Raw genomic sequence first — 22,646 nt, 5'->3', positions numbered from 1 at the left:
TGAGTTAACAAGCTCTGGAGGTAAATTCCTTTCGGATGGAGGGGGGGTGGGAAGGGTGTCTCTGGCACCGTCCTACACAATGAGCACATGAGAAACTGACCTCGAACTTGCCTCTCAAAATCATTCCGCATCTTGGTGATCTCCTCAGTGTGTTTCTGCACAAGTGAAAAGAGGCTGTTACTGGACAGCCAGACACAGAGGCAAGCCCACTCCCTTCAGGCTGACCCTGTTCCTTAACTCCATGAAAAACTCAGCCCAACAAACCCCATTTTGCTGCTGGCTACTGGGTTCCCCTCACCTCCAGGTTCATGAAATATGCCCAGAGTAACACGGTTTTGTTCACCTGCACATTTCCTAACTCACCTCCCTCAACTAAAGTCGCCTCTAAGCTTCAGAGAACATGAACAGACGTCATGAGCACTGAACCCAGCTTGGTTCCCTCAGCAAACCATCCCACAGCCTGGAGAGCTGCAGCCACATCCACACAGAGCTGTGGGGTCTCTCCAGGTGCCGTGTGTAGTTTCCAACCTGCTGCACTGCTGCCTAAAGCAGCATTTTCAAAGTATTCACGCCTGTCATCCCAGCACTTTGGGAGGCAGAGGCGGGCCAACCACCTGAGGTCGGGAGTTCGAGACCAGCCTGACTGACATGGAGAAACCCCATCTCTACTAAAAATACAAAATTAGCTGGGCGTGGTGGCACACGCCTGTAATCCCAGCTACTCAGGAGGCTGAGGCAGGAGAATTGCTTGAATCCAGGAGGCAGAGGTTGTGGTGAACTGAGATTACACCACTGCACTCCAGCCTGGGCAACAAGAGCAAAACTCCATCAAAAAGAAAAAAAAAGAAAGATTAGGTGGGTGTGGTGGCTCATATCTTTAGTCCCAGCTACTTGGGAGGCTAAGGCAGAAGGATCACTTGAGACTAGGAGTTCGACGCTGCAGTGAGCTACGACTGTACCATTGCACTGCAGCCTGGGAGACAGAGTGAGACTTCATCTCTAAAAATAAATATATATATTTTAAAATAAGCAATTATATTATATTTAAATACACATTATATATTAAAATTTGCATTAAAATTAATTTTTTTTTTTTTGAGACGGAGTCTTGCTGTCGCCCAGGCTGGAGTGCAGTGACGCCATCTTGGCTCACTGCAAGCTCCGCCTCCCAGGTTCACGCCATTCTCCTGCCTCAGCCTCCCGATTAGCTGGAACTACAGGCACCCGCCACCACGCCCAGCTAATTTTTTTGTATTTTTAGTAGAGACGGGGTTTCACCGTGTTAGCCAGGGTGGTCTCGATCTCCTGACCTTGTGATCTTCCCGCCTTGGCCTCCCAAAGTGCTGGGATTACAGGCGTGAGCCATCACGCCCGGCCAATTATTTTTAAAGCAGCAATCTTTTTTTTTTTTTGAGACAGATTCTCACTCTGTTGCCCAGGCTGGAGTGCAGTGGCACAATCTCAGCTCACCACAACCTCCGTCTCCCAGGTTCAAGCGATTCTTCTGCCTCAGCGTCCCAAGCAGCTTGGATTACAGGCACGCGCCACCATGCCTGGCCAATTTTTGTATTTTTAGTAGAGACAGGGTTTCACCAACTTGGTCAGGCTGGTCTCAAACTCCCAACCTCGTGATCCGCCCGCCTCGGCCTCCCAAAGTGCTGGGATTACAGGCGTGAGCCACCGCACCCGGCCTAAAGCCGTATTTTTACCCAACAGGAAATTATGATTCTGTAACAATACCATATCCAGGACCTGGATTAAGACCAGATAATTCTGGAGGGTTCAAGACTTCAGCACTCTTACGCTTTGCTGCAAAGTCAGCAATATCACCAAGTTTCTTCCAGATTCAGTTGAGGCTGGACTGCTTCCAGGCATGAGGCAAATGTGTTAAGAAAGTCTCCTCAACCCAGCAGCCAGGAAGAACCTTAGTCAGACACGACTCTCCTCTGCCCAGGTTCTCAGAGGGCAATCGACTCCGCCAGGTTCAAAGTCCCACTCCTCACCACAGCTTTCAAGGCGGACAAGCTCTGAGCCCTCTCCCGCAGTGTTCTCCTCCTTGTTACTCTGGGCCTTCCCACTGGCCCATGCCCTCTCCCAGCTGGTCACCTACTTGTACAAAACTGCACCCCATCTCTCCCCACTTTGCTCCTTCTGTGGCACTCTTCCCCACCAGATACTCTGTTGTATCTGACACATTTTTTTGTCTTCCAGCTCACCTGTTGTCTCTCCTTTCTAGACCATCAGCCCCAGTCAGGCAGGCGTTCTGTCAGAGATCAGATCAGGACCTAGCAGCTAGTGGACACTCAGCCAGTGAGTTCTTTCCTTTTTGTTTTGTCTCACTCTGTCACCTAGGCTGGAGTGCAGAGGCGCAATCCTAGCTCACTACAGCCTTGACTTTCTGAGCTCTAGGGACCCTCCGCCTCAGCCTCCCAAGTAGCTGAAACTATCGGCAGGAGCCACCACACCACTTAATGGTTTCTTAATTTTTAGACATGGGGTTCAACTATTTCACCCAAGCTAGTCTCAAATTATTGGCCTCAACCAATTCTCCCACCTAACCCTCCCAAGTGCTGGGATTACGGGTGTGAGTCACTCAACCAGGTGCACAAATGAATTTAGTGCTGCCCTGGAAACCCCCTGCCTCAAAAGTAAAAATCAGACCAGCTTGTGTGACAAACTGTCACAGCTGCCCAGGAGTCAACACACTGGACATTTTAATGGTTGGTTTGCATTCTACTAAATGCATTTGACACTATTCCCTAGGAAAAGTCGCTGGGTGTCAGGTGTCAGCAGCACATGAAAGATCCTAAGCTGGATTTTTTTCTTCGGGGACGTCAATTTATTGCTCAGATCTGAAACAGAATTCTGTACTTGGTCCCAAAATGGAGTTTGTCTGGATGCATGCTTTAAAAAAATTTTCAACAAATTGCAAAAATGCAGAAGGTCTTACACAAAAACATGAATTCCCAGTTGCTGTTGAATAAACAGAAGTTCATGCAGCACTAGGCTCGCCGTCCCAACCACCTGTCAGCCTCCACGTGCCCCCACCACACCTACCAGCCGTAGGTTCTTCACCACCACCTCATTGGCCAGCTCCTGCTCCTTGAGCTCCACCTTCAGTGCCCGCATGTCCTTGCGCAGCACACCCTCCTGTGTGCGGTGCTCCTTCTGTGCCAGCTTCATGACTACGGTGCCCTCGGCCTTCATCTCAGTCAGGTTGTTCTGGTGCTCATACAGCAAGTGCTTCACTTTCTGCTTGTACACCTGCAGGACAAAGGGAGTACCACCTGCTCACCTGCACTACACCTATACCACACCTCCTCACTTGTCCATACCTGTACACACCAGTCACCTGTACCACACCTGTACAGTTCCTCACCTGCACATTCCTGTACATACCTGGTCACCTGAACCACACCTGTACCACACCTCCTCACCTGTACATACCTGTACACTCCCACTCACCTGCACCGCACCGGTACCACACCTCCTCACCTGTCCGTACCTGTATACTCCCACTCACCTGCACTGCACCGGTACCACACCTCCTCACCTGTCCGTACCTGTACACACCTTGTCACCTGTACCACACCTCCTCACCTGTACATACCTGTACACACCTGCTCACCTGCACCACACCTCCTCACCTTGCGTATTCCTGTACACTCCTGCTCACCTGCACCACACCTGTACCACACCTCCTCACCTGTCCGTACCTGTACACACCTGGTCACCTGCACGACACCTCCTCACCTGTCCATACCTGTACACACCTGGTCACCTGTACCACACCCCCTCACCTGTCACCTGCGTATTCCTGTACAGACCTGGTCTCTTGCACCACACCTGTACTATACCTCCTCACCTGTCATACCTGTAGACACCTGCTCACCTGCACACACCTCCTCATCTGCACATACCTGCCCCACCTGCTCACCTCCCCACGCCTTACCTGCACACACCTCCTCACCTGCCCACGCCTCACCTGCACACACCTCGTCACTTGCATCCACCTGCTCACTTGCATGCCTCCTCACCTGTACACAGCTACACATGCCTGTTCACCAATGCAAACCTGTACACTTGAGGCACAGAGTAGGACACCAAGGCTGGGAGGTGAGGTGCATCCCCAGCTCATGGGGTGTTAAGTGGCAGAGCTGAGTTGCAAACAGGCCAGTCTGCCCCCAGAGCCCATACTCCTTCCAGGTTGTGGAAACTGCATTTCAAACCCTCAGGACCTGCAGGTTCTCTCCCTCAGCCTTTTATAAAAAACACTTTTAGGGCTGTGACTCCTAAAGCCAAGAACAGAAAATGTCCCACCTGCACCCTCACTGGGTCCAGCTCCTCTGCAGCTGTGTGGTGACCACGTGGCCACAGGCAGGCTGGCCCCACTCACCTTGATCTCCACCTGGTGCCTCTCCTCAGCTTCTTCCATCTCCCGGTCTTTGTTCCGCAGTTCAGCCTTCTTCTCCTCCAGCTGCCTCCGTGTGATCTCCCAGAAGGTGTGGATCTTGTCCCGCTCCAGCTGGAAGTAGTTTCGCTCCTCCCGCTCGCGGTCCAGCTCCTCCCGGATGCGGCTGACATGCTCCTCCACCTGGCCAGGTGCAGTGGGTCAGGTGAGGCACTGAGCAGGGGCCCATGCACGGCAAAGGGGCGTGTGGCCGAAGACAGGCAAGGAAGAAAGAGGGAGGACTCAATTTCACCTAAAAATAAACAGCTGAATGTAAAAAGTTAAAATATAAGGCTAGGAAGCTCCAGAGACAGAATACATTCAGCAAATGGAAGAATTCTCTTCAATTTGGCCAACAATCATAAAATAACTATATCCTTTCATCCATTCCTAAGAATTTATGCCTAAGAAATTTCTCAAAAGAAATATAAGAACATCTTGCTCAAAGATATTACCCACACCATTATTGCAACAGCAAAAATATCAAAAAGGAAATAATCTAAGACCAGTTTAAACAGGGAAATGAGCAAGGCACAGCGGCTCTCGCCTGTAACCCCAGCACTCTGGGAGGCCGAGGTGGAAGGATCCCTTGAGCCCAAGAGTTTAAGACCAGCTTGGGCAACATAGCAAGACCTCATCTCTGCAAAAAAATTTTTTTAATTAACCAGGCATGATGGCACCTCTAGTCTCAGCTACTGGGAAAGCTGAGGTGGGAGGGCCACTTAAGCTCAGGAGGCTGAGGCTGCAGTGAATTACGATCATGCCACTGCACTCAAGCCTGGGTGACAGAGTGAGATTCTGTCTCAAAAAATACACAAACAGCCAGGCGTGGTGGCTCCCGCCACTCTGGGAGGCCAAAGTGGGAAGATCTTTTGAGCCCCAGAGTTGACCAGCCCAGGCAACATGGCAAAACTCCGTCTCTACCAAAAAAAAAAAAAAAAAAAATTAGCCAGGAGTGGTGGCACGTGCCTATAGTTCCAGCTACTCAGAAGACTGAGATAGAAGGATTGCTTGAACCTGGGAGGTCGAGGGTGCAGTGAGCCGTGATCACATCACTGCATTCCACTTGGGTGACAGAGCGGACCCTGTCTCTAAAAAAATAAATAAATATAGAAATGGTGGGAAAATTAGAACATATCAACTACGAGAAATATCACATTAACCCAAAACATACACAGGCAAATGATGTAGCAGCATTTAAACAAATTCATGTGACAATGCTAAATGAAAAAAATTCACCTCTAAAGATACAATGTTAAGCAAAAAACACACAAAACCAGCAGACTCTTGACCCTCAAGAGGGTTCAACTGCGAATCTGCAAATAGAAAAAAAAAAGTAGGACAGGCTTCCAGCTTTCTTGGGAGCTCATTTCCCTTAAGAATCAGTTACTGCCAGGCACGGTGGCTCACGCCTGTAATCCCAGCACTTTGGGAGGCCGAGGCGGGCGGATCACGAGGTCAGGAGATTGAGACCATCCTGGCTAACACGGTGAAATCCTATCGCTATTAAAAATACAAAAAAATTAGCCGGGCGTGGTGGCAGGCACCTGTAGTCCCAGCTACCGGGCATGCTGAGGTAGAATGGTGTGAACCTGGAAGGCGGGTTCGCACAGTGAGCTGAGATCACGCCACTGCACTCCAGCCTGAGCGACACAGCAAGACTCCGTCAGTATCAATTACTTCTTGGGCACAGCCCCGGGTCACTTACTGTAAGCCTTTTTCTTTCTCAACAGCACACTCCTCACAGGGAAACCACATTTCTCACCTCAAAAGAAGACAAGACAACGACCAATCAAGAAGGAGCAGCAGGAGGGGTTCTGAGCTGAGGATGCCGGGCGGGGGGCTAGGTTCACATGAGGGAGGCACAGCACCCCCGAATCCAAGCAGTGCCTCAGCACAATGACAAATGTCTTCACGTCACAGACCTTTAGCGTCTCCTGTGCGGAGCCTGAACCAGGGTTTCTGACTGGTCCGTTTGGCTCACACGGTGTTGAGATTTTGCCATCACTCAATATTCAGATTTCTTATAAATATCCAGATTTCCAGCTTCTCTTGGAAAATCAGAAAAAAACAGCACTGAAGTCCTCGGCCCACAGGGCAATCCGCAGTGAACAGACGAAAACTGTCCTCTGCTGCGGGGCAGGAGTCTCCAGGTCGCCCCCATCCCTCCCCACCTGCCTGACCCTGAAGAAGCCCTGTGAGCCTGTGGCTCAATGTGAATGTACAGTGCAAGGGCCTGCCCAGCAGACTGCATGGCCACTGCCCCACAAGGCCCATCTCCACAGGAATGGGAAGCAAATAGGGAGACGGGCAGCAGCTCACACGATGGGACAACGCAGTGTTCAATCCATTCTCCACCCAGCAGCTCCACACATCTCTCCAGAACACAAACCTGACCCCATCACCTCTCTGCTTAGCCACTGGCTTAAACTGCCAATGGTTTTCCTGCATGTCAAATAAAGCCATTCTTTACCATTGTTCAAGGACCTCTACCCAGCTCCAACTTCAGGTCATGTGACTCTGTCACAGTCTCCTTCGTATTGATTTTTTATCTTACAACTATCAAAAGAAGGTAAGATTAACAATAACACCGAGTTGACACAGTCTTCATGTCCCATGTCAGGTGCCCAAGCGCAGTCGTCCATCAGGGCAGAGGCCAGAAGGTGCACCGTGCTTGCCACACGCTGCCGTCTTCAGGAGCCTTTTAGGTAAAATTGTAATTATATAATTATGTTCTGTAGCCCTTAACTACACCCAGATGAAGAAGGGACTTAAACTCCTACAAAGAAACTATAAAAACATCACCTCCTCCCCAAAATAAGCATAGGCAACAAGAAAAAGGCAGCCCTGATGCTGTTACTCCTTGTTGGGACTTTTATCAAAAACAATGAATGATTAATCAGATTCAGAGGTGATTTTAAGTAAATCATCTTTCCTTTAAAAACTTCTTTTTGAGATAATGTTTAATGGCAAATAAAATAAAGAAGAATGCTAAGTATGTGTACTATAGTAAGTCCATACACATCAGGTGCAAAAAAGGGTAAGATTGAAGGAGAATACATGAAATTAAAAACAGCCTTCAGATCAGAAAAATATATCCTTCCACATTCCTACCGCCCTATTACAAAGTTCTTTTTTTTTTTTTGAGATGGAGTCTCGCTCTGTTGCCCAGGCTGGAGTACGGTGGCGCCATCTCAGCTCACTGCAAGCTCCACCTCCCGGGCTCACACCATTCTCCTGCCTCAGCCTCGCGAGTAGCTGGGACTACAGGTGCCCGCCACTGCGCCCAGCTAATTTTTTCGTATTTTTAGTAGAGACGGGGTTTCACCGTGTTAGCCAGGATGGTCTCGATCTTCTGACCTTGTGATCCGTCCACCTCGGCCTCCCAAAGTGCTGGGATAACAGGCGTGAGCCACCGCACCCGGCCTATTACAAAGTTTTTTAACGGCCTCATTGCCTTTTTGAAAAGACACAGTGCACCCGAAAGCTCTGCCACTGATGGGAATCACGGGCCACAGGGCCGGGTGTTCTGGCTGGAACAGAACGGAGGATCCACATGGCGAGATGGACAAATGGTGCAGCCAGTGAGAGGTTCATGCAGGCGCCCTGCGTGACACCCACCCACGCCCACCCAGGGACTGGGCCACAGCCCGCTCTGCTCACCTGCTCCTTGCTCATGTCCTCTGGAGCAAGCCCATCCACAATCAGGGTGCCTTTGGCTTTGCCTTTCTTCCCTTTCTTTTTGGGTGCCTTTGGTGGAGATAATGGAGTAAGTAAGAGAGACTCTAACCACTTCCCCTTCTTGGCTGGCTCTGATTTGCTCCCAGGGACATTTGGCAGAAAAGGCTCTGGAACCGCTTGCCCTTCTGCTCACCTGGAGCACGTCACTGCCCTGAGTGTTCCCACCCTTAACCACACACACATCCTGCTGTTGCATTTGGAGAAGCACGAAGGAGAAACCTTCCTTTCGAGGAGAACATTCCTTCTAGAAAAGAGAGGAAACCTAGCCGGGCGTGGTGGCATGTGCCTGTAGTCCCAGTTACTCGGGAGGCTGGGGCAGAAGAATCGCTTGAACCCGGGAGGCAGAGGTTGCAGTCAGCCAAGATCGCACCATTGCACTCCAGCCTGGGCGACAAAGCGAGACTCCGTCTCTAGCCTGGGCGACAAAGCAAGACTCCGTCTCGAAAAGAAAGGAAAAGAAAAGGAAAGGGAAAGAAAGAAAAGAAAATTGTACCTTTAAAAAAAAAGTAAAGAGAGGGAACCCACTCCAAACCCACTCATTCCTTGGTATATGGTGACCAGGCGCAGTGGCTTACACGTGTCATCCCAGCACTTTGGGAGGCCAAGGCAGGAGGATCACTTGAGCCTAGAAGTTTAAGGGCTGCGGTGAGCTGTGGTGGCACCACTGCACTCCAGCCTGGGCAGTAGAACGAGACCCTGTCTCCAAAAACTAAGAGAGGGGGAACCCATTCCAAACCCACTCACTTCTTGTAACAGTAAAGACCTCTGCTGTGCATGCAAAACATCCTTGGGCTCCAGAGGGAAGAGCCTCAATACCACACTGCCAAATGTTACCATGCTGGCAGCAACACCTGATGACCACCATGGAAAAGACCTGCAAGACACCACTCCGTAAGCGTAGGGAGAAAAGCCTCCATAACCGCAATTGGTTGTGACAACCAGAAGTTTCCTTTCTTCCAAAGAGAAAATTGCTTCAGAGAAGCCTGGTCAAGAAAGCCTGGGCGGACTGCACCCACCACGAGAGCTCTGTAATGGACTGCCAGACGGAACTGCACATGGCGTCGTGCGTGGTTTTAACAACTTTCACAAGGTTGGGAGAGAACCTTCTAACCCCACCTCCTTGTGGAAGTTGCTGAAACCAGCATAACACCAGGAGCAGTTCTGTCTGGCCACCCATTTACAGAGCACTCAAGCAGATACCAAATTTCCATATCCTATCCTGCTGACTTTGCTACTCCCAATAGTCTTCAGCCCATGCTTTTCTGTGTCTACATGTCTTGGTCACCTTTTTTAAAGACAAGGTCTTGCTCTGTCACCCAAGCTGGAGTGCAGTGGCGTGGTCACATAGCTCACTGAAGACTCCAACTCCTGGGCTCAACTGATACTCTCACGTCAGCCTCTGCAGGAGGTGGGACCACAGGAGGGAACTGTTGCTGTGCCCAGCTATGTAAGTTTTTTAAAATTACAAATTTCATGTGGAAATTTTATTTTTTAAAAACAGTAAAACCTAAATCCATTTATCCTTTTTGTTTTGTTTTTTTTTTTGAGATGGAGTCTCCCTCTGTCGTCCAGGCTGGCTTGGCTCACGGCAACCTCCACCTCCTGGGTTCAAACAATTCTCCTGCCTCGGCCTCCCCAAGTAGCTGGGACTACAGGTGCCCACCACCACGCCCAGTTAATTTTTTTTTTTTTTTGGATTTTTAGTACAGACAAGGTTTCCCCATGTTGGCCAGGCTGGTCTTGAACTCTTTTTTTCTTTTTTTTTTTTGAGACAGAGTCTCACTTGGTCACCGAGGCTGGAGTGCAATGGCGTGATCTCGGCTCACTGCAAGCTGCATCTCCCGGGTTCAAGCCATTCTCCTGCCTCAGCCTCCTGAGTAGCTGGGATTACAGGTACGCACCACCACGTCTGGCTAATTTTTTGTATTTTTAGTAGAGATGGGGTTTCACTATGTTGGCCAGACTGGTCTCACGCTCCTGACCTCGTGATCTGCCCGCCTCAGCCTCCCAAAGTGCTGGGATTACAAGTGTGAGCCACTGCGACTGGCCCATTTATTTTCATTTATGTTTCATTTAGTCCTGAGTGAAAGTATTAGGCGGAGCCAGATGTCGTGGCTCACACCTGTAATCCCAGCACTTTGGGAGGCTGAGGTGGGTGGATCACTTAAGGTCAGGAGTTCAAGACCAGCCTGGCCAACATGGTGAAACCCCGTCTCTACTAAAAACACAAAAAAATTAGCCGGGCATGGTGGCGGGCACCTGCGGTCCCATCTTCTCGCGAGGCTGAGGCAGGAGAATGGTGTGAACCCAGGAGGCAGAGCTTGCAGTGAGCCAAGATCGCGTCACTGCACTCCAGCCTGGGCAACAGAGAGAGACAAAAAAGAAGGAAAGAAGAAGGAAAGAAGAAAGGAAGGAAGAAAGAAAGAAAAAGAAAATATTATGAGGAAATTTTAGAAAACACTGATGAGAAGAAAACAGAAAAAATATCACCCATATTCCTTGGTCCAAAGATCCAACAGACCGAGGCCCATATTCCCACAACCTAATAGAAATAGAAGTAGTTTGGTAGTGTTTTTTTGTTTGTTTGTTTGTTTTTTGAGATGGAGTCTTGCTCTGTCACCCAGGTTGGAGTGCAGTGGCACAATCCTGGCTCACTGCAACTGGAACAGGAATTAAAAGAAATTAAAAAGTGTGTAAGCAGAAACTCAGTTGTATGTAAGAAAACCCAACTCCCCCTGAAAGAGAAAGAGCTGGAGTGCTTTAAAAATTAACTGCCTGTTTTTCGGTGGTAGTGAGCCTGATCTCTCCTCCCTTCCCAGGCATTGTGAAGACCCTGTTTCTCTAGTGCAGCTGCAAGGTCACTAGGCAGATAAACTCAAGTCGCGAAACATGTTTTTCCTTAAAAAGTAAGAAATGATGTAATGCATGTTTCAACTGAACAACTGCCTTTGCTTCTTGCGTCTGTAGTATGCTTCCCGCTGCACAGATCTCCCGTCTGCCGCACAAAATGCTTAAAATGTAACTTGGCCGGGCGCGGTGGCTCAAGCCTGTAATCCCAGCACTTTGGGAGGCCGAGGCGGGTAGATGACAAGGTCAGGAGATCAAGACCATCCTGGCTAACATGGTGAAACCCCATCTCTACTAAAAAAATACAAAAAATTAGCCGGGCGTGGTGGCGGGCGCCTGTAGTCCCAGCTACTCGGGAGGCTGAGGCAGGAGAATGGCCTGTGAACCCGGGAGGCGGAGCTTGCAGTGAGCCAAGATCGCGCCACTGCACTCCAGCCTGGGCGACAGAGCGAGACTCCATCTCAAAAAAAAAAAAGGTAACTTAACTCTTTGTTCAGGGCTCAGTCCTTTGAATGTTAATCTGACTGGGCCAGTGCACCTAAATAATAAATATCCTCCTGAACTGCTTCAGTCTGATTCCTTAAAAATCCCACTACACAACCTCTACTTTCCAGGTTCAAGCAATTCTCCTGCCTCAGCCTCCCAAGTAGCTGGGACTACAGGTGCACACCACCACACTCAGGAAATTTTTTTTTTTTTTGTATTTTTAGTAGAGACAGGGTTTCACCATGTTGAACAGGCTGGTCTCCAACTCCTGACCTCAAGTGATCCACCCACCTTGGCCTCCCAAAGTGCTGGGTTTACGGGCGTCAGCCACCATGCCCCGCCTTTGTTTTTGTTTTTGTTTTGCTTTTTTTTTTAGAGACGTAGTCTTGCTCTGTTGCCAGGCTGGAGTACAGTGGTGCGATCTCAGCTCACTGCAAGCTCTGCCTCCCAGGTACACGCCATTCTCCTGCCTCAGCCTCCCGAGTAGCTGGGACTACAGGCGCACACCACCACGCCTGGCTAATTTTTGTATTTTTACTAGATACAGAGTTTCACCAAGTTGGCCAGGATGGTCTCGATCTCTTGACCTCATGATCTGCCTGCCTCGGCCTCGCAAAGAGCTGGGATTACAGGTGTGAGCCACCGCGCCCAGACTCCTGGCCTAGTTTGGTAGTTTCTTTCACAGTCTGTTTCAGAAGACCATTCCTGGGTCAAAAAACTCATCCACTTAAATCTTAATTCGTAATGTACTGCTCTCTTTCTAATCCCTCCACTCCAAGAAGGCTACCTCATCACAAAGCCCTAAAGGCCGCAGAGGAAGGTTCAGCATCACTTAGCATTTGGGACCTTCACAGCCAGCTGCAGGGACTTGATGGAGCTCCCAGAGCTTTCCTCCCCCACCAGCTGAAACCCACCCTGCCACACCTGCCCAGAAATTGAGTTACTGACAAATCCTGCATCACAAAGGGAGAGCCCTTTACACGAGAAAGACAGAGATGGCGCTGATGAGGCCACGAGCTCCGCCTTCCTCTTCTGGGTCTGGGCCTGACTCCTGCCAGGCTTTCCAAGGGAACAGTGGTTCCTGTATCCCAAGGTTGTGCCCTGTGCACTCCAAGGGCACTGGACCTGTCCAGGCCTCCTTGGTGTCGAGGGATCTCTAGCCACTCTGGTGTGCCCCAGGCTCTCCATTCCGGAGACCAAAGGGCTTAGGGTAATCCCTGGCCCCGGCTCTATTCCATGAGCACCCTGGTGCGCTGCAAAGCCCCTGTGAAGTGAAACCCCAGGTCCCAGGGATCCAACAGACCGAGTCTCCCATTCCAGGATGGGAGTCCCCTTGACGCATGTTCACTCTTCTGGAGACCGTGCGCTGCGGACCCTGGGTCCTGGGCTTTCTATGACCACCCCTGGCAGCCCAGGTCTCAGCTCCGAGTGCGGGCAGGCCCCGGGGCCAGGAGCATCCTGAGTTTACCCCACGGAGATCCTCACAAGAGCACCGACCTCTCAATTCCAGGAACCCAGCGCTCCAGTCCTCCCATTCCCAGGGTCTCTGTGTACCGAGGCCTCCCTGCCCCGAGGTCTCCAGGCCCCTGCCGAGGACCTCAGCCCCGCTCCAAACCCTGCTCACCATGACGCCAGCGGACAGGCCCAGCCGCGACTCCCGGACCAACGCGCCCGCCCCCCGGAAGCCACGCCGTTTCCCGGCAACCGCTGGGCGCTACCGCGATAAGTCACCAGATCCTCGCGAGACTCCGCCGGGCCCCAGCCCTGCCAACCGCGGGAGTGCGTCCCTAGAGACGGGCGTCAGGCAGGAACCCGGTTGTGAAAGTTGGGAAGATCTCGCCGGCAGGCCAGAAGCCCAGAAGCCTTTCGCTGCAGCACGTTTGCTTATTGCTGGAAACTAAGCTCCATGAGGAGAGAACCGTCCACTTCTATCCTTCAGCGCCTAGAACAGCACAGGGCACGTGCTCAGTAAAGATGTGCTGAGTGGCTGGATGAGTGAATGAAGGACCGTTGAATAAATGGTCAATCTGCCACCCAGGGCTCTGAAACATTACCCAAATGAGATTCAAATCTGGGCAAAGACTCTACCCTCTGGGATTCACTCATCCAACCCGCCCCGCTTTGAGGGGTCCTCCCAGCTGCTGCGCTGGTGGGTTTACACACACCTCAAAAACGTAGAAATAGGAAAGAAAAATGGTTCCAGTTTAGTTCCAAATGTTTGAAATCAGGAAGTATCCCTTTCACAAAAATAAACTGCTCTTCCTGAAAAGGCCTCCTTCCCATACCTCAGGGATGAAGAGAAACCAGAGACTTTCTGACCGGCCCTGCAGAAAACACACAGTTGTCACTTTCCTTTTCTAACTAATCTCTTGTTCTGAAGACCGTTAGGCATTTTACAATTTCTAAAGTGAATTTGCCATCCCTGAAACCACCCTGTTACCTACATACAACCATCTATGTCATCCAGAAGGCTGAGTTTGTCATCAACAGGTGCTTCTTTCTTTTTTTCTTTTTCTTTTCTTTTCTTTTTTTTTTTTTTTTGGAGACAGGGTCTCCTTCTGTCGCCTAGGCTGTGATCACAACTCACTGCAGCCTCGACCTCCTGGACTCAAGCAATCCTCCCACTTCAGCCTCCTGAGAAACTGGGAATACAGGTGTGAGACATTACACCAAGCTTTTTTAAAGATTTTTTTTATAGAGATGGGGTCATGCTTTATTGCCCAGAATGGTCTCAAACTCCTGGTCTCAAGCGATCCTCCTGCCTCAGCCTCCCAAAGTGCTGGGAGCACAACGTGAGCCCCACACCCAGCCGTAAGCTCTCATCTTTAACATCTTCTTAAAAAGTGGTCATCTAAAAAATAAAAATAAAACATAAAACATAAAAAATTGGCCGGGCGCGGTGGCTCAAGCCTGTAATCCCAGCACTTTGGGAGGCCGAGACGGGTGGATCACGAGGTCAGGAGATCGAGACCATCCTGGCTAACACGGTGAAACCCCGTCTCTACTAAAAAATACAAAAAAAAAAAAAAACTAGCCGGGCGAGGTGGCGGCGCCTGTAGTCCCAGCTACCCCGGAGGCTGAGGCAGGAGAATGGCGTGAACCCGGGAGGCGGAGCTTGCAGTGAGCTGAGATCCAGCCACAGCACTCCAGCCTGGGTGACAGAGCGAGACTCTGTCTCAAAAAAAAAAAAAAAAAAATTTAAAAAAGTGGTCATCTACTTGGGAGGTTGAGGTGGGACGATCGTTTGAGCCCTGGAGGTGGAGGTTGCAGTGAGCCAAGATCACACCACTGCACTCCAGCCTAGGTAACAGAGTGAGACCTGAGACCATGTCTCGAAGAAAAAAAAAAAAGGTCTTGCAGCAGATCTTGTTCTCCTGTGTGTCTTGGGGACGAAGATTCCAGAATCTATGCTCATAGAAAGTTGTGCTGGGGGCAAAGGGTGAGAAATGAAAGGCTTGGTGGACTTAGGTCTTCCTGTCCAGCTCATGTTGCCACATGAGCTGGGCTTGCTCAGGCCTCGGGCACCCACACAGTGGTGGGAATCTGAGAACCATCGTGATGAGAGACTTCCTGTTTGCACACCCAAGTCCTGATTGTTCTTGGAGAGGGGCAGCCAGTTGGAAGAACTGCACTGGCTCAGCTTGTACAAAGCCGTGATTTATTTATAGTAAGCCCTGAGGCCTTGGTGAAGTCTGGCTGGTCACTGTGCCAGACTCCCTTGGCCTGAGGGGGGCCTCCTCCCCTGGGCTAGGGTGATCAGACAGTGACACTGGAGAGTACAGTGGGGGTAATTATTATTATTATTTAACACTTGCTTCACAAAACCAATATGCTAGCAGCTTCATGCTGATTGGCTTTTTGCTTCAGAAGTCTGGATGAGAGTCCTGAATTAAATAGCTGTATTAACAATAATTCCTTTCAGCAAAAAGGGCAAGAATAGGAGGGTTAGCTCAGGATAGCCTAGACAGGGTATTCATTTTTCACAAGCGAAGAGCACAGCTTGGTCTGTCGGTGTGGACTGCAGAGATGAATGAATCATTTAGGGAGTCCTGAATTGCAGCTCCCTGGGCTCCCAACAGGGCCCACTGCAACCTGTTCTTTTCATATTGAATTTGAGTTCAGATTTTTGGAAAAGAGCCTTTTCTTCACATATATGGCTTAAGATACTTTCATTCAGTGTCAAGCTGTGCAGCTCAGAAACCCAGATAAATGGCATCTGAGTTTCCTGAAAAATCCCAGAGCAAATGGTAATACAAACAAACCAACTGCCCTCTGTCTGATGTCTGATGCTTCCTGCCGCCCACTATCCACCAGGTAAACTGCCTCAGGCCACTGCATCAACTCAGCGAAGGCCTGGATGTTGGGATAACAAGAGTGTTTATGAAGACTAGACTTTTTCTTTTCTTTTTGAGACACCCAATCATAGCTCACTGCAGCCTTGGACTCCTGTGCTCAAGCGATCCTCCTACCTCAGCCTCCAAGCCACTGTACCTGGCTTATGTTCTTATTTTTATTTTTTGAAGATATAGTGTCTTGCTTTGTTCCCCAGGCTGGTCTCAAACTCCTGGGCTCAAGCTATCCTCCCACCTCGGCCTCCCAAAGTGCTGGGATTACAGGCATGAGTCAATGCTCCAGCAAATGGACTTTCTTTGAGAGATAAATATTGAAGTATTTACAAATGCAGTGATCTAATATGTAAATAATTTGCTTCAAAATAACCCAGCAGTGGAGGGAAGTGAATGAGGACAGAGAAGCAACGGCACAGGCCAGGAGTTAGTAATCGCTGAATCTGGGCGGTAGGTACATGTGGGTCAGTTATGCCATCCTCTCTACTTTTGTGTTTGCTAATGTTATTAATAAAAAGTTAAAGACATATAGACACTGTCCTCTGGAGTCGGACTGCCTATTGATTACCAGCAGGACAATCTTTGACAAGACCCCTCTGTATCATTTATTCCTCTCTCAAATGGGAATCATTCCTACAAAATGATGACTGTTACAGTTACCACAGCTGCGTAACAAGCAACCCTAAAACACAGCACCTTAATCCAATGACATTTGTTCTGCTCATGAATCTGCAACTTGGCCATGACAAAGTGGGGACAGCTGGCCTCATCCCCACTCATCACCCCTCCCCAGGACAGTTCAAAGGCTCACTCGCTTCGGCAGCTGAGGCCAAATGTTGGCGGAGAGCTCAGTGGGACTGCCAGCAGTAACACACACAGGTGTCCTCCCATGTGGCTTGGGCTTCCTCACAACATGGAGGAAGTTCTAGTTCCAGGAGGAACCTCTCCACAGAGCTGAATGCTTCTCAAGACCCAGACTTGGGAGTCACATGACATCGCTTCTCCCACCCTCTACTGGCCAGAGCAGTCCCAAGCCCCAATAATGTTTACGGAGAAGCAGCATGGGCGGGGGTGTCTTGATGGGAATGGAAGGTTCTGGAAGACACAGGGGATCAGAACTATTGCTGTGGCCATTTTGAGAAAAAACAACCTGCCACCCCAAACAACTCTGGGTGGTCTACGCCCATGCACTGTTCCCACTTCCCAGGGCAGCCACTAGCTTGCTCCCGTCCACACCCCACAGCTCCACTGCCTCCCTGAGAGGCAAGACTCTGCACCCCTCAGGGTGATGAGGAGGCCAGTGGGTCATGAAATCATTTCAGAAGCTTTTAAACAGCAGTTTTTGTTTGTTTTGTAAACTAAAGAAACAGGGGAACTAAAAGCCTGCTCCACTGACTTCCAGACTCAAAGACATGCTCTACCCCTGTAACCGGAGTTGGGGCAGGAGTCAGGCTGGACCCGGGCAGCCAGGGCCTTGAGGTCTGACTGTGGTTGGTGGAAGCTGAACGGACCACTGGCCTCTGAGACAGCCTTTCCCGCAAACTGGGCCGCTCAAGTCCATCTGTCAAGTTCATTGCCTTTTTCACTCCCAGCTGGGAACAAATTCTTCCTACCTGACACTTTGGTTTGGTTTGTTTCAAGTGCAGAGCACGGGCCTGGAGTCAGAGCTTCTCAGCACCCGACTGCATCGTTGGACAGGTTACCTATGGTCTCTGTGCTTCTTCACCTGAAAGGATACCTTCTTCTTAGGGTCAGCGGGAGAAGCAAGGAGACACTGCACGAGAGCTCTGTGCGCTGAGAGAGTCGGCGCCACGCGGCAGGGGTTTGAGCGCCTGCTGGGAGGTGGGATTTCATCGAAACTGCCTGGGCGCTCTCTGCAGCCCGGGCCCCGCCGCCCTCTCCTTGCCTCCCATCCCCCACCCCGCCCCTTCCGGCCTCCCAAGTACACGTCCTCGCCCCCACCCACCCCCCGCGTTAATTCACACCATCCAGTGCGCTCTGCGATTCTGTCATTCCCCGCCCGAGTCAGGCCCCTCCTGTGCCCCTCGCCAGCCCCGAGGGGCGCCCGCACACAGTCGGCGCCCCACACGCACGTACCTGGAAGAGAACAAGAGGACGCAAGCGGACGCGGCTGCCGAGTGAGTGCGCAGGAGCCCCGGACGCCCGGCCGGGGTCGGGAGGTCGCAGCGGGGTCCCGGTGGGGTCCGCGGCGGGGCGCGGCCCACGAGGGAAGGGTCGGCGGGGGAGGCGTCCGCGGGCCGGGGGCCGGCAGGGGGCGCGCGCGGGCCGGGGCGGGGCCGCACCTGTCCTGCGGCTGGGGGGGCGCTGGGAGGGGGCCGGGGCCCGGGAGCAGCTGCGCGCCCCGCCCCGCGGGCTCCTCCCTGCCGCCGCGGCCCCCCGGTTGCTGCCCCGATGCGCTGCGCTCGGAGCCGGGGCCGAGTAGCTGCCGCAGCTGTTGGGGCGCCCGGGCCAGGCGACACCGCCGTCGCCGGTGCCCCTCCCAGACCCCGCCGGCCGCATGGAGCCCCCGGAGGGCGCCGGCCCCGGAGGTGAGTTCAGCCCCAGCCCCCGAGACCCCCGAGCAGCGCTTTCCCGCAGCAAGCCGCAGCCCCTCCCCCCAGGGCTCACCCTTCGCGGCTCCGGGAGACCCCTTTGGCAACTCGGGGGCGTCCGGCGGGCCAGGGGCACCTCCCGGGCGCGGTCCCCGCGCGGGGCTGGGGGCACACAGACCGAGTCTCCGCCCCCTTGTTCTCTGCGCTCCCGGCCCGGGAAGCCGTGCCGGGCACGCTCCTTGGTGGGTGGCCCGGAGTTTCGTCCTGAGCCCCCTCCCAGCCGAGTCAGCCGGTGACACGGGGAGCGGGGAAGGGGCGTTCCGAGGCTGGAGTTTGGGGTCCCTGTCGGTGGGGCGCGGGGGCGACGCTGGTCGCTTGCAAGCGCGTCCGCTTTGTTCGCCCAGCCGCGAGTCCCGGGGGCGAGGGCCGTAGACCGTGGCAGGGATCCTGCCAGGGGCGAGGGGCTGAGATGGGTCTTGGTGGGGGCGTGGGGCATGCACGGGTGCGGTCTGCCGGGGGCTCCAGAGCTGCAAGCGTGGCTGGTCCGGGCGCGGCCCAGGCGCACGCTCACCGGGGAGGGTAGGTGCGCGTGGAGCGCTCCCTGCCCTGATGGTGGAGGCCCTACTGCAGGACCTTGGAGTTGGTAACGGGAAGAAAGCTCTCAGACTCTCCCCGCTTCCCAGAGCCTTTTCCAAAAGGGCTTTCGGGGTTCCACTGGCCTAGGTAGAAACTTGGATGCAAACTGCAGACACCTCCACCTGCCCAGCCAAGCCCACCACCTCCTGGTTTCCTAGAGGTCCCAGTCCAGGGAGCCAGCAGGTACCTGAGGGCACAGGCCAGCCTGCCACTCTGTAACTACATGGGAACCTCTCAGTCCCCCAGCCACACGCAGTGGCGTCCCCAGGAGGAGCAGGTCCACCCACCCTGTGTATCTGCAGTCCAAGGTGGAGGGACGAATGCCCCAGGGCTGGTGGATTTGGGTTTTGTTTTGTCATTTGTGGGAGGGATCAGATTTCTTTCTTAACACTGATAGTCCCAGTCCCCTGGGTCTTCCCAATAGCAGCTTTGTGGACACAGGAAGCCTGGAAGTTGGGAGTGAGGGCTTGGGGGGTCTCAGACCTGTTTCCAGCTGTGAACTGTGGGCAGTCAGGCCCCTCTGAGCCTCAATTTCCATGTCTGTCAGTGGAGACAGCTCTGCTTCCCCTGCAGGGCTGTGGAAGCCCAAGGCATTTGGGAGTGGAGGTTAATCTCTTTTCCCTCCTCCTTTGGGAAAAAAGGAGGACTTCCCAGCAGCTTAAAAGGCAGAGAAAGCAGGTTCAGTTTCTGAGCCCATCACTTACTGGCTGGGGGCTTCAGATACCTGACTCAATCAGTGCACAGGTATTTACCTACAGGTCACGGCTCTGCGCAGTACCCTCCCCGGGGTGGGGACTTAGTGGGAAGATAGGGCCCTGTCCTCTGAGGGCTCACACTCTTGACACCAATGCCTGTTTCCTTGTCTGCAAAGTGGCTAGTGATGCCTACTTTGTGGAACCTCATGAGATCACACGTTGGTGACTATAACTGTCATTACTTATCACTTACTTTTGAAAACCTTACAAAAGTAGAGAGAACAGCATGACAAAGGCCCACGTGTGATATCCCAGCCCCTAGGTCCACAGCCTCCTCTCCAGACTACTACCAACCTCCCTTCATTAGTGGTTTGAACCAAATCTAGACATATTATTTCACTGATAAATAGTTGAGAAATATCTATAAACTATGATTTTTATAAAGCATTATTAAAACACTATTTTTGCACCTAAAGGAATTATTTCTTAATATGAAATGTAGAATACATGTGTGCACAGGAATGTGACGTGTGTGCCCTCTGAGGGCACCCACCTGGAATGTGACGTGTGCCCTCTGAGGGCACCCACCTGGCTTCCCACCTAGAAGCCAGGGCTGTAACCCACCCCAACTCAGTCTGCCCGAGGGTCCGTGGGGAGAAAGGGAGGGATCCTCAGGAGGCTGAGAGTCTAGACAGGGCTACCCCAGCATCCCTGAAATGCTTTGGTCCAAATCCAGAGAGGAAGGTGCTGGGGGATGGTGGCCCCTGCCTCTGCGACCACCTCGCCTTCCCTGCAGCCATTTAGTTTATGATATTCATTCATTCACTTCATTAGCTCATTCATCCATACGGTGGTGTGTGCCAAGTGCCTTCTCGATGCTCTGGCCAGGGCCCTGGGCACACAACAGGGAACAGGATTTGGGCCAAGTTTTCCAGTCGAGAATGTGCTGGAAAATAGGTCAGCAGCAGAGCACAGGGCATCAGCAATCGGCCCTCAGGGAAGCCTGGGGTGGGGGGGCTGGGCTGAGGCACCCCAACTCCTGGCTCCCTCACTGGGGTGCTTCCTCAGTGCCCACTCATCAGCCAGGGCACCAGCAGCCCCTGCAGGGGGGTTGGGTCCCCCTTGATAGGGGCTGTGCTGGGGTAAGGACCAGAACATTGCTGTGACCCCACACTCCAGGGTCCTTCCTGGGGCATCAGAAACACCTGCTTGCCTCTGCCCTGGCCCTGGAGACCCTGGGGGCTGCCAGCACCCACCCCCATGCCTGCCTGTCATTGAGCCTCTGGTTCCCACCCTGGAAAAAGCAGCAGGTCTCACCTGTGAGAAATTTCCTTCTCCCCACAAGCTTGTTGAGAGGGTGTCAGACAGGCCTGGGTGATTCCTAGGACAGCTCCTTACTACCTGTGGGCTAGTGGGCTCCTTGATTCATCCTCATTTGTTCACTGCGCACCCACTGTGTGCTTGGTCCTAGGAATGCAGCCAGGAACTAGATACAAGCTGCTTGGAGCGGATGGTTCTCGCTCTACCCAGTCCCAGCCTGCTCTGGGGCTGAGCCTGGGGGTCTGGTGCGTGGCTGACTCACAGTGTATGCGAGTATCAACTCCAGCCAAGATCAACCTTTGTTTCCATTGAGGATTGTTTTTAAATTGAGATATTTTTCACATATACAGTTCACCCTTTTGAAGTGTGCAACTCACTGTTTTAGTATAGTCACAAAATTGTGAGGTCACCACCACTATCTAATTTTATAATATCTTCATTCCCCCCCCAAAAAAAAACCCATACCCATTCTCCCCTTCTCCACTGCCGACCCCCCAGCCTCTGACAATCACTGATCGGATTTCTATGCACTTGCCTATTCTGGACACTTCGTAAGAACGGTGTCATGCAGTATTTGTCCTTCGGGACCTGGCTTTCACTCAAGTGAGGTGATCAGGCTCATCCACGTGGTATCCTGTGTCGGTGCCGCGGTCCTTCTTGGGCTGAATCACATTTTGTTTATCCATTGAGCCACTGACACACATTCGATTGCTTCCGCTTTGGGCTCCTGCGAATCACGCTGTGAACATGCGTGTACAGCTGACTCATCAACAACATAAGGGCGCCAACCTCCCTCAAAGTCAGATATCCACATAGAACCTTTGACTCCCCAAAAACTTAACTGATAATAGCCTGCTGTTGACCAGAGCTTTACGGATATGGTTAACAAACACATATTTGTATGCTGCGAGTATTACACAGTAGGTTCAGTCACTGGAGGAACCGCGTGCGTGCCTTACAGCAGCTGCACGCTCTTCATGCCAAGATCAATCTTGCCCCTCCTGGGGGCTCAGGTCTTCTGTGTCCCTGGCATCACATTCTTCTGGCCAAAAAATTAGTGTCCTGATGGGAAAAGCTGCATCTTCCCAATTTTCCTTCCCCAAAGCCTCAACACAGGCCAAGGCACCAGAGTTTACAGAATAAAGACCAGGCCACTGCCAAAGGGAGGTGGGGAAGGATCAGACTAGATACCTAGTAGCTTCAAATGCTTACAGGACTGAATCCCATCAACGCTGACACCATTAGCTACAGATGCGTTGCTGTCTCAGGAATGTAGAAATATGAAAAGATGCTTTTGGCCGGGCGCGGTGGCTCACGCCTGTAATCCCAGCACTTTGGGAGGCTGAGGTGGGTGGATCACGAGGTCAGGAGATCGAGACCACGGTGAAACCCCGTCTCTACTAAAAATACAAAAAAATTAGCCGGACGAGGTGGCGGGCGCCTGTAGTCCCAGCTACTGGGGAGGCTGAGGCAGGAGAATGGTGTGAACCCGGGAGGCGGAGCTTGCAGTGAGCCGAGATGGTGCTACTGCACTCCAGCCTGGGCGACAAAGTGAGACTCTATCTCAAAAAAA

At 52.0% G+C, this 22,646-nt stretch overlaps 2 protein-coding genes across 11 annotated transcripts in view; one reads left to right on the top strand and one right to left on the bottom strand.

The window, feature by feature from the left end:
- The window catches only part of GAS8 (growth arrest specific 8), a 31,417-nt gene extending 13,309 nt beyond the window's left edge, over nucleotides 1-18,108 (bottom strand). Inside the window, exons 1-6 of one of the 9 annotated variants that reach the window (XM_023228953.1) lie at nucleotides 17,968-18,108; nucleotides 17,484-17,702; nucleotides 8,114-8,200; nucleotides 4,397-4,594; nucleotides 3,058-3,264; nucleotides 101-155 (exon numbers count right to left, since the gene is read on the bottom strand). In XM_023228953.1, the coding sequence (XP_023084721.1) occupies nucleotides 101-155; nucleotides 3,058-3,264; nucleotides 4,397-4,594; nucleotides 8,114-8,128 (475 nt within the window). In that variant the 5' untranslated portion in view covers nucleotides 8,129-8,200; nucleotides 17,484-17,702; nucleotides 17,968-18,108. Of the gene's footprint in view, nucleotides 1-100; nucleotides 156-3,057; nucleotides 3,265-4,396; nucleotides 4,718-6,158; nucleotides 6,216-8,113; nucleotides 8,201-13,148; nucleotides 14,007-17,483; nucleotides 17,703-17,967 lie in introns of those variants that run through there. The other 8 variants (XM_023228955.1, XM_023228957.1, XM_023228959.1 and 5 more) reach the window with 8 other exon arrangements.
- DBNDD1 (dysbindin domain containing 1) overlaps nucleotides 17,771-22,646 on the top strand; it is a 14,405-nt gene continuing 9,529 nt past the window's right edge. Inside the window, exon 1 of one of the 2 annotated variants that reach the window (XM_031934406.1) lies at nucleotides 17,771-18,008. Coding sequence is in view for 1 of the 2 variants with exons in the window: in XM_023228962.2 (XP_023084730.1) it covers nucleotides 18,389-18,419 (31 nt within the window). In the remaining variant the exon portion in view is untranslated. Of the gene's footprint in view, nucleotides 18,009-18,149; nucleotides 18,420-22,646 lie in introns of those variants that run through there. The other variant, XM_023228962.2, reaches the window with a different exon arrangement.

This window comes from Piliocolobus tephrosceles, chromosome 17, assembly GCF_002776525.5.
Source record: "Piliocolobus tephrosceles isolate RC106 chromosome 17, ASM277652v3, whole genome shotgun sequence".
NCBI lineage: Eukaryota > Metazoa > Chordata > Mammalia > Primates > Cercopithecidae > Piliocolobus > Piliocolobus tephrosceles.
The sequence above is the reverse complement of the archived record's forward strand: the minus strand, read 5'-3'. Positions and strand labels throughout refer to the sequence as shown.